This window comes from Schistocerca serialis, chromosome 6 (genome assembly GCF_023864345.2).
Source record: "Schistocerca serialis cubense isolate TAMUIC-IGC-003099 chromosome 6, iqSchSeri2.2, whole genome shotgun sequence".
Taxonomy (NCBI): Eukaryota; Metazoa; Arthropoda; class Insecta; order Orthoptera; family Acrididae; genus Schistocerca; species Schistocerca serialis.
In genome coordinates this window covers 286,989,525-287,003,677 of record NC_064643.1, presented here as the reverse complement: position 1 = coordinate 287,003,677, position 14,153 = coordinate 286,989,525, and the positions used below count along the sequence as shown (strand labels likewise).

The following is a 14,153-nucleotide window of genomic DNA, read 5'->3' as shown; positions in this document are numbered from 1 at the left end:
CTTGAATTTTGTGTGTATTTTTTGTTTGTTTGTGTGTCTATCGACCTGCCAGCGCTTTTGTTCGGTAAGTCACCTCATCTTTGTTTTTATATATAATTTTTCCCACGTGGAATGTTTCCTTCCATTATATTGAAACCATATTATGTAACGCAAATGGAAATAGTAAAAGATGCACATTGTAATATTACATTTTATCAAAGAGTTTAACTGCTGACACTTGTCTGGTACAGTGTGAGTATGTTATAAGTTGCAGGCAGCAACAATTTAATGTTAGAATTGTATTGTCTTGCGATGAAATTTGTGTTTGTATACTTTGGATGTCAAAAACAGTGTATTTATTGGAGCAATTAACTTTCTCATGGAGACTAATCCTTGTTTAAAAATACGGATTCCAACATTGAAGGAATTGTAGTATCCAGAATTGAAGCAATACATACACCTAACAATGCCAACTTCTTCTGTCAACTCTAAGACAAAATTTATATACGGATTTTGGATAAATTTGTAAAACTTATTTTGAGATAATTTTTCTTAGTGAAGCTCATCTTTAAGAATTTGATATCTGTATCAGCTCCTGTTATTAAAAAAGTGCACGTAGGCATGATATAGTGCTGAACTACTACTATGGTCAAATTTAAGAGTGTTAATTACAAAGGGAACTGTCAAAAACTTATCGTGACAACTAGTACACACTAACTAGTACACACACTTTTTTTTTTTGCAATAAGAAGACAAAGAAAACTAGAAAAATCCTTTTATTTTTCAAAAAATTGATAAAGCTCTACAGTAGTTTCTTATAACTCTAGTGTCATGATTTTAGGAATCTTTACTGGCGTTTAACACAGTAACACAATTCACAAACACTAATTCAGATCAATTCATAATTATAGTTACATAAAAAATACTCTAAAAAGTAGATGACTATTTAAAGGCACCCACCTTATAGCACCCAAAAATGAATCTTTTAGTGGCAAGTCACAAGACTGTGTCGATTTGAAGTCTTTGAATACGTAATACAATTCTTGTATATGGAAGCACATTATGTAATTTCAGAATTCTAACGAACTTCCTATACACCCACTTCAAAAAAGTACTGCTCAGCATGGCAGTATATAATTCCAACATTTTAACTACTTTTTAGAATGGTATAAAAAATTTAAACAAAGTGCTCAATATCATTAATTTTCAAAACGCGAGGCAAATGCCCCACACTAAATATATTCACTGATATATGGAAGCACACAATGTAAATAGGTCACATTTATAAAATATGATACATGAAATGTACCTAGATATTTATTACTGATGAACTATTAAATTCTCTTTACCTTTCTCTTTACTAAATTCTAAACTGTGCAAGGTAGGGAGTCATAGATTTGAGTAAGAGGTTCGTATCCATTCCTTACATAGACATTATGAACTCGTGTCAACATGCAACAGACTTTCACCCTGTGGCAATATTTATGACCAAATTATGCAGTCATTGCAGTGAGTTAAAAATTTTAAGTTTTCTTTTCCTTTTACTGTTGATATAATGGATTATATGGTGCCTGTTTGGGATAAGGATCACCTGCAACTGCAACACTATATGGAGGAGGTGGCTGCATGGCAACTGTAAAAAACAAAAGCATTCAATGAAAGCTTGTGGACCATTTCTAACCATTAATAAAACATCTGAACAGAACAGCAAAATTCTTAGTGATCACAGTAACAATAAAAGGAAGAAAAAAGTTCGTAAATAAAACAAACCTTGTCATGTCATCTTCATTGATTAGAAACACAGTCTGTAGCCAATGACAAAAAATACCACATCAGACTACAGTGACAGTACAGTGAAAAATAATGTTAATATATTGCATCAGAATATCAGGGGATTAAAAAACAAAGTGGATGAGCTTCTTATGTGTTTAGAAGATTTAGAAAGTGAGGGTGCAATAGATCTACTATGCCTGTCAGAACATCATATAGTCACAGGTATGGAAATGGTAAATGTAGGTGGATATAAGCTTTTGTAAGTAGAGACACTATGAAGAGAGAGGAAGAGCTGCCAACATATGTTAAAATCAGTCAGTGCGAAAAATTTGGAAACTAAAAATTTTTACATAGAGCAACATATACAAGCATGTGCATGTGAGAAACTAAACAATGGCACTTTTATAATTGTAGCCGTGCATGTCCCCATTGGGAAATTTTCAACTATTTTTGAAAAACTATGATTCTTTGTTGTGCTACGTGTCACACAAAGGAAAACAAATTATTGTTTGTGGGGATTTCAACATAGATTTTCTGAAAGAGTCCAATATAGAAAGCTTGAGCCTGAAGTATTACTTGGTTCTTTGAATTTGACATCAGTTATTGATTTTCCTACTCGGGTGGTACAGGAAAGCAGCACACTGATAGATAATGTTTTCATAAACCAAGATAAATTTAATCAAATAAAAACTTTTCCTGTTAAGAATGGTCTGTCTGATCATAATGAACAGCTAGTTACAGTACATGATATAGCTCCATACAGCAATGCAAAACAGTCTTCCAAAATAGTGTGTTCCATTAACGATTTAACAATTCAAAATTTTAGAAAAAGCTTGCAACAGTTAGACTGAGATGAGGTGTACAGGGAACATGATGCTAATTTAAAATTTAACCTATTTCATGATACCTTTGTGAGTATATTTGAAAACAGTTTCCCTAAGAAAACACTGAAATATAATTGTAAGAAACCATGTGAAAACTCATGGCTTACTAAAGGGATAAAATTATCTTGCAAACAGAAAATGGAAATGTATCATATAGCTAGGAGTAGTAATGATCCCGAAACAGTGAAACATTATAAAAACTACTGCACTGTATTAAGAAAAGTTATTAAAAGTCCATAAGTACGTGTATTATGTCTGAGATTAGCACATCTGATAATAAAATTAAAACAATTTGGAATATTGTGAAAAGGGAAACAGGGCAACCCATATCACAGGAAGACTGTATTTCTATCAAACACAATGAAAAGTTTGTTAACAAGAAGTCAGAAGTACAAAACATTAATAAACATTTTTAAGTGTTGTAGCGAAAATAGGATCCAGCTATTCATTAGAAAATGCAAGGCAGTACATGGAAGACGCAGTAGCTACGCAATTTGATAAAATTGAAATTCAACCCACCTCTCTGACTGAAATTAGAAAAATAATAAATCGACTCTAAAGTAAAAGATCACATGGAATTGATGGCATTTCCAACAGATTACTAGAAGCTTGTTCCCAACAAATAAGTAGGATTCTCAGCAACATATGTACTGGAACAGGGCATTTTTCCAGATAGACTGAAATACGCTATTATTAAACCATTGCATAAAAAAGGGGATAGATCTGATGCTAACAACTACTGCCAAATCTCACTTCTCACAATTTTATCCAAAATTGTTGAAAAGTATGTATTCAAGAGTAGCATCACATATTTATAAAAATGAAGTACTAACAAAATGTCAATTTGGTTTTCAGAAAGGCTTTTCAACAGAAAACACTATAATGCCTTCACTGATCAAATATTAAATGCATTGAATAACAGAACATCACACAATGGGATATTCTGTGATCTCTCAAAGGCTTTTGATTGTGTGGATCATGAAATTCTTCTAGATAAGCTTAAGTATTGTGGTATGAGTGAGACAGTGCACAAATGATTTGATTAATTCTTAACTGGAAGAATGCAAAAGGGTGAAATTAACAGTACAGATAGTCTGCAAAAACCATCAGAGTCCTCTAACTGGGGAGGTACCAAGAATGGTGTTCAGTCTTGGGTCCCTAATTCTTAATATATATTAATGACTTACCACTCATTATTCAGGAAGATGCAAAGCTAGTTCTTTTTTCTGATGATGGAAGTATAGTAATCACACCCAAGAAGCAAGAATCAGCTGAGGAAATTCCAAACAATGTGTTTCAGAAACTTATTAAGTGGTTCTCTGCAAATGTTCTCATTAAATTTTGAGAAAACACAGTTTATACAATTCTGTACAGTAAATTGCATAACACCATTGATAAATATAGACTACGAACGGAAGTCTCTTGCTAAGGCAGAATACTCAAAATTTCTGGGTGTGTGCATTGATGATAAATTGAATTGGAAGAAACACATCGATGACCTGCTGAAACGGTTAGGTTCAGCTACTTATGGTATTATGTTTATTGCAAATTGTGGTGATAAACGTATCAGTAAATTGGCCCACTATGCCTATTTTCATTCACTGCTTTCATGTGGCATCACATTTTGGGGCAATTTGTCATTAAGAGAGAAAGTACTCATTGCACAGTGTGTAATCAGAGTAATAGCTGGAGCCCGCCCAAGATCACCTGGCGGACATTTACTTAAGGAACTCGGGATATTCACAGTGCCTTTGCAATACATACATTCACTTGCGAAATTTGTCATTAATAACCCATCCCAAGTCAAAAATAACAGTGAAATGCATAGCTATAACACTAGAAGAAAGGATCATATTCACTATTCTAGATTAAATCTCACTTTTGCACAGAAAGGGGTGAATTATGCTGCCACAAAAATCTTTGGTCATTTGCCAAATAGTATTAAAAGTCTGACAGATAGCCAACCAACATTTAAAAGCAAATTAAAAGAATTTCTGAATGACAACTCCTCAATAGATGAATTCTTAGATATTTAGTAGTAACTGTAAAAAAATTAATTAATTATTTTGCTTAAAGAAAACTTATGTTAAAGTGACACTTCGACATCATTACGAAATGTTGTATTCATGAGATATGGAACAAGGATTAATTTATGTATGTATGTATGTATGTATGTACAGTGATGCCTCCTGGCCCCTCCCCAGTCAACCACAACCATTCGATGCTAAACTGACTCCTTGTGTGGCAGGCTTAGGATACATCTTCGGATCAGTATTACTTCATATTTTTCCTGTATTTCTCTGAATCCAAACTGATCTTTCCTGAGATCTGCAGTAATCTACAACAATGACTCATTACACTGATGGTTTATTAATGTTCACACCTGTCAGCATCTCCTTTGTTCGAAACTGAAATTATTAAATTATTCTGTAAGTCTGAGGATATTTCACCAGTTTCATATCTTGCATACCAGTGCAACAGTTTTGTCATGGATTGTTCTCCCAAGGACATCCTTAATCCTGAGGGAATATCATGTACTCCCATGCTCTTTCAAATTCTTTTCGCAGCTTCACATCTTCCACCACATTTACTTTTTCTTCCCTTTTTATAATAGTTGTTCAGATGGTTTCCCTCGTACAGCCATTCTACACATTCCTTCCACCTTTCAGGCTCCCTTTTTCTGCATAATACTGACTTTCCATCTGAACTCTTGATACTAATAGAGGAGCTTCTTTCTCCAAACAAGTGACATCTGTCTCTCCTAGTCATACATAAATTTTATTCCATCTGAGATTTTCCATTAATGCAGAAAGCAAACAAATATAGATTCCACTGTAATTACTAGTTATTTTGATGTGACAGTGCGGTCAAAACTGTATATTTAGATTAATATAACTTAACCTGGCAGAATGTCAAACAATAAAGACAACTGAAATCAGGCATTGACTCCAATTTTTAATGTTTGTGAGCAATGTATGACTCAGGAGGTGGTGGTTTAGTGGAGGTGGGTGCCTCCTGTTTCCATAATATTAATATAAACTGTCATTCAGCTGATGATAAAATAAGCTAAAGCAACTAATCAACTCTTAAGAGCATACCAGAGAACTGCTGAAGTGCCTACACAAATCTCTATTTGCTATGTGAATGTTGTGAGACATAGGTGATGCAAAAATAAGAAAGCTATTGTACTATGCTTACTTTCATTCCATAATGTCATGTGGGATTATTTTTCTGGGGTAACTCACCAAGTCATGCTAAAGTTCTGTGAGCCCGAAAACATCCTATTTGAATTATTTGTGGTGTGAACTCAAAAATGTCCTGCAGAGTGCTGTTTAAGGAACTAGAGATCCTGCTTCCCAATATATTTACTCCTTAATGAAATTTGCCATGAAACACGCATCTTTTTCAAATCAACAAATCAGTTCATGGAATCAGTACACGAAATAAGAATAACTTTCACCAAGTTTTTAACATTTAGCTCAAAAAAGTGTCCATTATTCAGCAACACATATTTTCAATAACATGCCTGCAGCCATAAACAGTTTAACTAAGAATAAAGTTTAGTTTCAGAAGAGTCTAAAGGATTTATTGTTGGCCAACTCCTCCTACTCAACTGATGAATGTCTTAGCAGAACTGACTGATGTGATTTATTTAGTTTGACCGATTTTACATCCACAAGGGCATCTTTTGGGAACTGGGGATGGTACATTAGCATATCTGTTCTTATTTTGGAAATATTTATTGTGTATTCTTGTTTTCTGCCATATTCCACGTCGTAGAGGATCTGATCACTATGGATAAACTGGAATGAAAACTACATCTAGTCTAATGTAATCCAACCAAATTAAGTTCCGATGAAGACGCATACAAAACAAAGCTAAGCACTTCCACTTGAACATGTTATACCCAGTGTCACCCAATGGTACACGCTGGGAGATAAACAGAGGCAATGCCACGGTATTAACACAAAGATGCACTAGATTTCTCACTGCCAACAATGGGGGGGGGGGGGGGGGGGGGGCAGGAATTTCAAAGGCTCCTTTCACAACTCTGACAATGTCTTAATAGAATCATTCAGCAGCTATGCTGTATGGGACAATACGTCAAGTTCGTTACCGAGGCAGCATTGAAATTAGTCAACAATCTAAATTTAGCTAGATAACTAAGGTGGTGTGCACTTACGGTGTAAATTTTGGTTGCAGAATTATGCACCCTTTTTGTGCTACAGACAACCTTGATGTGGCATCATGAATGTTACTTCTTCTTCAGGTATAGTAATTATGTACAAAAATTGTTCCAGGACTCTAGTAAATTTCCATGAAGGAAGAGAATACATTTTTTCACAGTTGATAAGCTTTATTATTCAAAGGTTCATACAAAGAATTTCAACAATGTACAGCATTCAGTTCACTGTCAACAGACTGAATGGTTGGTGTGGTGAGTGCACTTGAAAATGGAGGAAACAGAATTTCATACTGTTATTAACACTCATTTGAAGAGTTAGACTGTCGCACAAATCAAACAGAATTGGATGAAGTTCATGCAGACTCTGTGCCATCACTGAACACCATTTACTTTTTGATTAATGAATTTAAATTTGGTCGGACATGCACTAAAGACAAAGCACACTCCAGCTCTCCAATTGAGGTCACCACATAGGAAACCATTGACAAAATCCGTGCCATAATCCATGACATTCGAATAAAAATTCATAATTTTGCTTAGGCTTCTCAACTGAGACACTACACAATAGCCTGCATGGAGAATTGGCTATGAAGAAACTGTGTGCGAGGTGGGTGCCACAATTGCTCAGTCGACGAAAACCAGCCCAAGATTTCAATACAATGCCTGGTGAAGTTTAACCACAATCTGAATGACATTTTATGTCAATTTATGACTGTTGATAAAACCTGGATTGATCATTACACGCCAGACACAAAATGGCACTCATAACAATGGACAAAGTCTGGTGAAAGTGCACTAAAGCAAGCAAAGATCACTTTGTCAGCTGATAAGGTAATGGCCTCTGTTTACTGGGTTTCCCAAGGAATAATCCTCATAACTAACTTGGACAAATGCAGAACCATAACAGGATCTTATTACACTTCACAGTGGGAACACATGAAACGAGCTGACTGAAGAAAGACCAAGGTCGGCATGCAAAAAAGTGCTATTTCACCAAGATAATGCACCAACACACCAATAAAAATGGTGAAAGTGCATGAACTGGGCTTTGACTTATCCACCCCATTCAGCAGTCTTTGCCGCAAATGCCTTCTTCCTATTCTGTAACTTTAAATTTTTGTTTGCAGGGAAGAAATTTTCATCAAATGATGAAATGATAGTACTCGTCAATGAGTATTTTGCAGAGTTTGACAGAACCTATTTCCCCAATGGGATGAAAAGACTAGAGGATCGCTAGACCAAGTGTATATCCCTCACACAAGATTGTCATGCAGTTTTTTAAAAACAAACATTTTTCCTTGCTTTTTGCCAGACTTATCAAACCATCCTCTTAATCACTATGCTTTTGAACTGCATTGGATTATTCTTGAGAGGACAAAAAAACTGGGAATCATAAGTAAAAATGTCTAAATAATAATACTGTATAGGTTCTTGAATTTACATACAGTTCTCATTTTCATAAGGGAAGTGCACTAAATATGGCGCAGATGTAAACATCAGGCTAATGAACAAATCAATGTGTTACCATAATTTTCATTTCAGATTCATATTCATTGCCTTCACCAACTCACAACCAAATTATCACCTTTTGAACCTAACGTATCCATTGGGTATACTACAGATCAGTTTGGCACCACAGCCAAGATTAAGGGGGTCCAGTACCACACACTAGCGCAGAATTTCATCAGTTGAATATGTGCTTATAGAAGAAGGTAAATCTCCAGAAGATTACACAAAGATTTATGTAATTATCAACTCAACACGTGCGCTGGGAACTTGGGACTGCTGTCTTATCACTTACGTCAGTTCACATAGGAAATGACAGGGAATAATATTCTAAGATGATAATCCACTGGTACAAAAAGCAATAATAAAGGAAGCCCAGTATTTCAATGAATGGAGAAGTCAGCAAGGTCTTGACCAAACACAAACAAAATGCTGTTTGTCAGAAGGCCAATAGGCCACATCTCCTTTCTAGGAATCCCACAGGAATCTTATACCTATGCCAGTCCAACTATTTAGTAAAAAGCTATTGTTTGGCAGGTCCATTTTTCTCATTACAGCTTCTTGCTAGAATACTACATGAAAGGGAAGCAGTGGATGGGAAGGGAGTGAGACAGGGTCGTAGCCTCTCCCCAATGTTATGAAAATTGTATATTGAGCAAGCAGTAAAGGAAACAAAAGGAAAATTCGGAGTAGGTATTAAAATCCATGGACAAAAAATAAAAACTTTGAGGTTTGCCGATGACATTGTAATTGTGTCAGAGACAGCAACGGACTTGGAAGAGCAGTTGAACGGAACGGACAGTGTCTTGAAAGGAGGATATACGGTGAATGTCAACAAAAGCAAAATGAGGATAATGGAATGTAGTCTAATAAAGTTGGGTGATGCTGACGGAATTAGATTAGAAAATGAGACACTTAAAGTAGTAAAGGAGTTTTGCTATTTGGGGAGCAAAATAACTGATGATGGTCGAAGTAGAGAGGATATAAAATGTAGACTGGCAATGGCAAGGAAAGCGTTTCTGTAGAAGAGAAATTTGTTAACATCAAGTATAAATTTAAGTGTCAGGAAGTCCTTTCTGAAAGTATGTGTGTGAAGTGTAGCCATGTATGGAAGTGAAACATGGACGATAAATAGTTCGGACAAGAAGAGAATAGAAGCTTTCGAAATGTGGTGCTACAGAAGAATGCTGAAGATTAGATGGGTAGATCACATAACTAACGAGGAGGTATTGAATAGAATTGGGGAGAAAAGGAGTTTGTGGCACAACTTGACAAGAGGAGGGGACCGATTGGTAGGACACGTTCTGAGGCATCAAAGGATCACCAATTTAGTATTGGAGGGCAGCGTGGAGTATAAATCATAGAGGGAAACCAAGAGAAGAATACGTTAAGCAGATTCAGAGGGATGTGGGTTGCAGTAGGTACTGGGAGATGAAGAAGCTGTACAGGATAGAGTAGCATGGAGAGCTGCATCAAACCAGTCTCAGGACTGATGGCGACGACGACTACTGAAGTTGAACCGGACTTCAGTGTGCACACGAAGGCAGATGGCGTGGGGCGACGCACAACAGCTAGAGGGTGTATACCATGTGACACCAGCCATGTGACATCAATCTATAGCAAGTGCTATCAGTTAAGCATTTAACACAAACATCTTCATCTTCATAGTTTCGTACGAATTGTGGGGTTGGGTTGTTTGGGGGGAGGAGACCAAACAGCAAGGTCATCGGTCTCATCGGATTAGGGAAGGATGTCGGCCGTGCCCTTTGAAAGGAACCATCCCGGCATTTGCCTGGAGCGAATTAGGGAAATTACAGAAAACCTAAACCAGGACGGCCGGGCGCGGGATTGAACCGTCGTCCTCCCGAATGAGAGTCCAGTGTGCTAACCACTGTATGAATTGTGACAATTACTTGTAGGTCAAGTACTAAAAACATGTATTGCTTTGACAAGAGATAGTGACAGCATGTTAAGAATATAAATATTTTTAATGTTAGTTACAAGCTTTAACAGTGGCCCCTCTGGCACCTACCATGACCAGTTGCCAGACAATATGGAGATGGACCAAGACAGCACACGGGACAACTGTTACTAAGTATTTTATTTCGTTGTCTCTGCCCATCGTCATGCAGTGCCCTTCTTATGTGCACAGCCCTAGTCCAGTTTTTGAACTACTAGGCCAGTCAACTATTAGCAGCATTTCTCAGAAGCACATTGTGTAAGTGGCAACTACTAAGTAAAACTGCTGTTGCAGAGCTGACAAGAATAACAATGTTCAACAATACTCAAAGGTACATTATTAGGACTACGAATTCAAGGTCTGAAACAATTAGCAAAATTTGTCCACAGATCAACAAATAAACAAGCCACTAGTACAATCTTGTGTTGCCTGAACTAAATTTGAGTTATCTTATCTTGAGGATAAAATAATTTACCAGAATTTGTGTGATTATGTCCTACCTTGAGGATGATGTACTGGATTGTACCCACTATATCCCATAGGTGGTCCCATTGTGACTGGCTCAGCAAAATTTGTTTCCAAAGGCTGAGGTGGCGGGTTATATACACTGGGCATCAAACCTGCCCCAACTGTAGTTGGCTGTGTGAAGTTTGCCTCTTGAGGATGATTGGGCACAACTGCTGCAGATGACTGGTTCGCTTGTGGAACTGTCACTGTGGGTGTTACAACACCTGTAAATTCATTTCTTAATCAGATTAAATAACTGTCAGATTATGAAAATTGTAATATTTTTATACCATAATCAAATACATACGCCTGTAAACAGCTCCTCTCTTTCTTCGCTTGTAGAGTATGCAACATGGGCAGCATAAACAGAGTATGTAACATGTAACGACAATTCCAAAAAGTGCTGCCATAGCAATTATGATAAGTATTGTAGGAAACCTGCAAGCAATTTTTTTAACTTAATAAAGGACGGAGTTTAACTACACACACAGACATTATTTACACTTTTCCAGTCTTTTTAAATACCCAAATAATATAAAATCTACCTCTCTTTGTTAATTTAAACTTCAAACCAGAGGAGGAAGAAATGCAGTTCTCAATACTACACTTGAGAATCTTAGACAGTTTAAACCAGTGATAAATGAGGCAAATTATGTGATACTTACTTTGAGTCTCCGTCAAACGTACTGATCTCCCAATCTCTATTATCTTGCAGTGGTCTGTTGCCATTCCAGTCCCCTGATGCTAAGTTGCCCTGCCAATCGTTCAGAGCTCCACTAACACCATCTTTCAATACCTGCATATGGTACTCTATAGATGTGCAGCATCTTGGTAATCCATATTCAGTTAAACAGCATTTGTCTTTATCAGGATCATCGAGGAAACCTGGGCACCCAGCTTCACACGAAAAACCTAGAATCAAATATTAATGTTGAGGTTGTATGGAAGTGTGGGATAATTAATCAGTAAGTAAACATGACTGGCCAACAGTGTAGAGAAGATCCATACTGACTGTGATATCATTAGAATACTGATAAAGCATATTTGCTGTGGAAATCTTAAATACAGTAGCTACATTAAAAAAAATACCATGAAGCTGCTAAACAGCAGCAAATTCAATTCCAGAGAGAGAGAGAGAGAGAGAGAGAGAGAGAGAGAGAGAGAGAGAGGGGCGCTACCAACATCACACTATACATACATTTTTGTAATTTTCATTGGAATATTTCGGCACTTATGCAGTTTTGGGGATACATGCGCTGATCACGAGTGTTCAAATAAAATTTTGTATTAGACTTTTCTTGTATTTCTCAGGTTCTACAGCCTACAGATGTTTAATAAACAGGTTCAGTAGTAGGCTGAACTGCGATTTTTAATTAATCGTGCAATTAGCTGATTACGAGTACTTGTCATTGTCAAACCAACATGGAAAGCACTACATTCTCTGCATACATCGCCATGTATAAAGAACACTTTAGACACCTCACATTAGGATAAAACATGAATAATCTTTTATCTTAATGAGAGGTTTGTAAAGTGTTAAGTTATACATGGCGATGTATGCAGCTAGGTGTTTGACAATGACAAGTAGTCGAAATTGGCTAATGGCACGATTAAATAAAATTCGCATTACATCCTACTACGGACAATGTTCACGCTTATTAATCTTCAAATACTTTCTCACAGCATAGCAGTGTAACGAAACGCTGATAGGACTGCATCTGAATACTAAAAGATAGCTACTACCAAAGCCCTAAGCACATTTTAACATGAATCTACTTGCGGCAAAGCATAATAGAAATAGTTTGTTGTTCCTTGTCAGTGCTACAAATTATCACAAAAATTCTACGGTCTGTGCCGCATCATCACATCGTTATAAAACAGAATGACAAAAAAAAGTTGAAATAATGTCAGAACCTCCAATTACTTTTACGCTTAACATATTAACAACCACTTAGACCTACCTGTTACATGTGATACACATACTAGCAATACGGCCACTGTCAAACATCGGTAAGTAAACATGGAGAACATTGTTTTCACTGAAAAGCAACACAGACAACCATGTGCAATTTTGAGCAAGAGATGCTGTTCCACTTATAGCCAATGCAAAATTTAATACACCGTAACCAAGCCACAAGCACCGAACTATCACTTCTCATCCCCTACTTCCTTGAACTGCTGAAGCTTTGTCTCTTAGATCACCAACACCATGCGGTACAGGCAACATTTGCAAACGAAAAGTTCATCCAATTAGCATTGAACTCCGACAGTGACTACGTGTAGAACGCACGTATTATCGTATGAACACCCTGTAAAGCCTTTCTGAAAAAATAACACATGCTTCTTTAAATTTATGGACTCAGTTACAATCGCGTATGAGTATACGTTATTTTATTTTGATTAGACAGCTAAGAAACAAGGTATCGGATTTATTAAAACTAGGCGACTGAGACGCTGTGCCCAGACAAGCTAAATGAGCAAATGAAATTTCGTTCAGGCTCCATTTGCAAAGCAAAACTGCCCGATAAACTAAGACATAGACGCGCAGAACTCGCGCATACATAAGCCAGTTTACAGGGGAAGTACGGTATACCACCTAAATGCGGGCGAGAATCCAAGGGCAGGCGGGCGAAGGGGGGAGGGTGTCATGATACCTCCACCCCTCCCCAACTCCCAACAAAACATACTTACAACAATTATATTTTTACAAATATCAATTTACAAATGTTTGAGCTAAATTTTTCGAAAAAAGTAGCATGATAACGGTCTAAAAACGACAATGAACTCTAGAAAATTACAAGCTATGTACTGGATACTTTTCAATTTCTTGCCTGAGTGCCTGGAAATACTCACAAGGGAACCTCCCCATCGCACCCCCCTCAGATTTAAGTTGGCACAGTGGATAGGCCTTGAAAAACTGAACACAGATCAATCGAGAAAACAGGAAGAAGTTGTGTGGAACTATGAAAAAAATAAGCAAAATATACAAATTGAGTAGTCCATGCGCAAGTGGTGGTGGTTAGTGTTTAACGTCCCGTCGACCACGAGGTCATTAGAGACGGAGCACAAGCTCGGGTTAAGGAAGGATTGGGAAGGAAATCGGCCGTGCCCTTTCAAAGGAACCATCCCGGCATTTGCCTGAAACGATTTAGGGAAATCACGGAAAACCTAAATCAGGATGGCTGGAGACGGGATTGAACCGTCGTCCTCCCGAATGCGAGTCCAGTGTGCTAACCACTGCGCCACCTCGCTCGGTCCCATGTGCAAGATAGGCAACATGAAGGTGAACGTGAGTTCAGGAGCCCCATGGTCCTGTGGTTAGCGTGAGCAACTGCAGAACGAGAGGCCCTTGCTTCAA

At 37.2% G+C, this 14,153-nt stretch overlaps 1 protein-coding gene across 2 annotated transcripts; it reads right to left on the bottom strand.

The window, feature by feature from the left end:
- Nucleotides 1–739: 739 nt before the first annotated feature.
- LOC126484432 (uncharacterized) lies at nt 740–13,007 on the bottom strand. Of its 2 annotated transcripts, none has more exons than XM_050107949.1 (5): nt 12,757–13,007; nt 11,461–11,707; nt 11,103–11,233; nt 10,789–11,001; nt 740–1,612 (listed from the first exon to the last, which is right to left on the bottom strand). In XM_050107949.1, exons 1-5 carry the CDS (start codon nt 12,824–12,826, stop codon nt 1,521–1,523), a joined length of 753 nt encoding a protein of 250 aa, XP_049963906.1. In that variant the 5' UTR covers nt 12,827–13,007; the 3' UTR covers nt 740–1,520. The 2 variants fall into 2 exon arrangements, with proteins under 2 accessions (XP_049963906.1, XP_049963904.1); XM_050107947.1 differs by having other exon boundaries at nt 10,789–11,019; nt 12,757–13,003.
- Between the last annotated feature and the right edge of the window lie 1,146 nt (nt 13,008–14,153).

What these genes read in the sequence shown, in the direction of transcription:
- LOC126484432 (XM_050107947.1), bottom strand. Translation starts at nt 12,826, where the DNA reads ATGTTCTCCATGTTTACTTACCGATGTTTGACAGTGGCCGTATTGCTA. An exon ending in ACGTTTGACGGAGACTCAAA is followed by an intron (nt 11,234 to 11,460) that starts GTAAGTATCACA and finishes AATTGCTTGCAG; the next exon opens with GTTTCCTACAATACTTATCA. An exon ending in TCCAGTACATCATCCTCAAG is followed by an intron (nt 1,613 to 10,788) that starts GTAGGACATAAT and finishes TGTTTTTTACAG; the next exon opens with TTGCCATGCAGCCACCTCCT.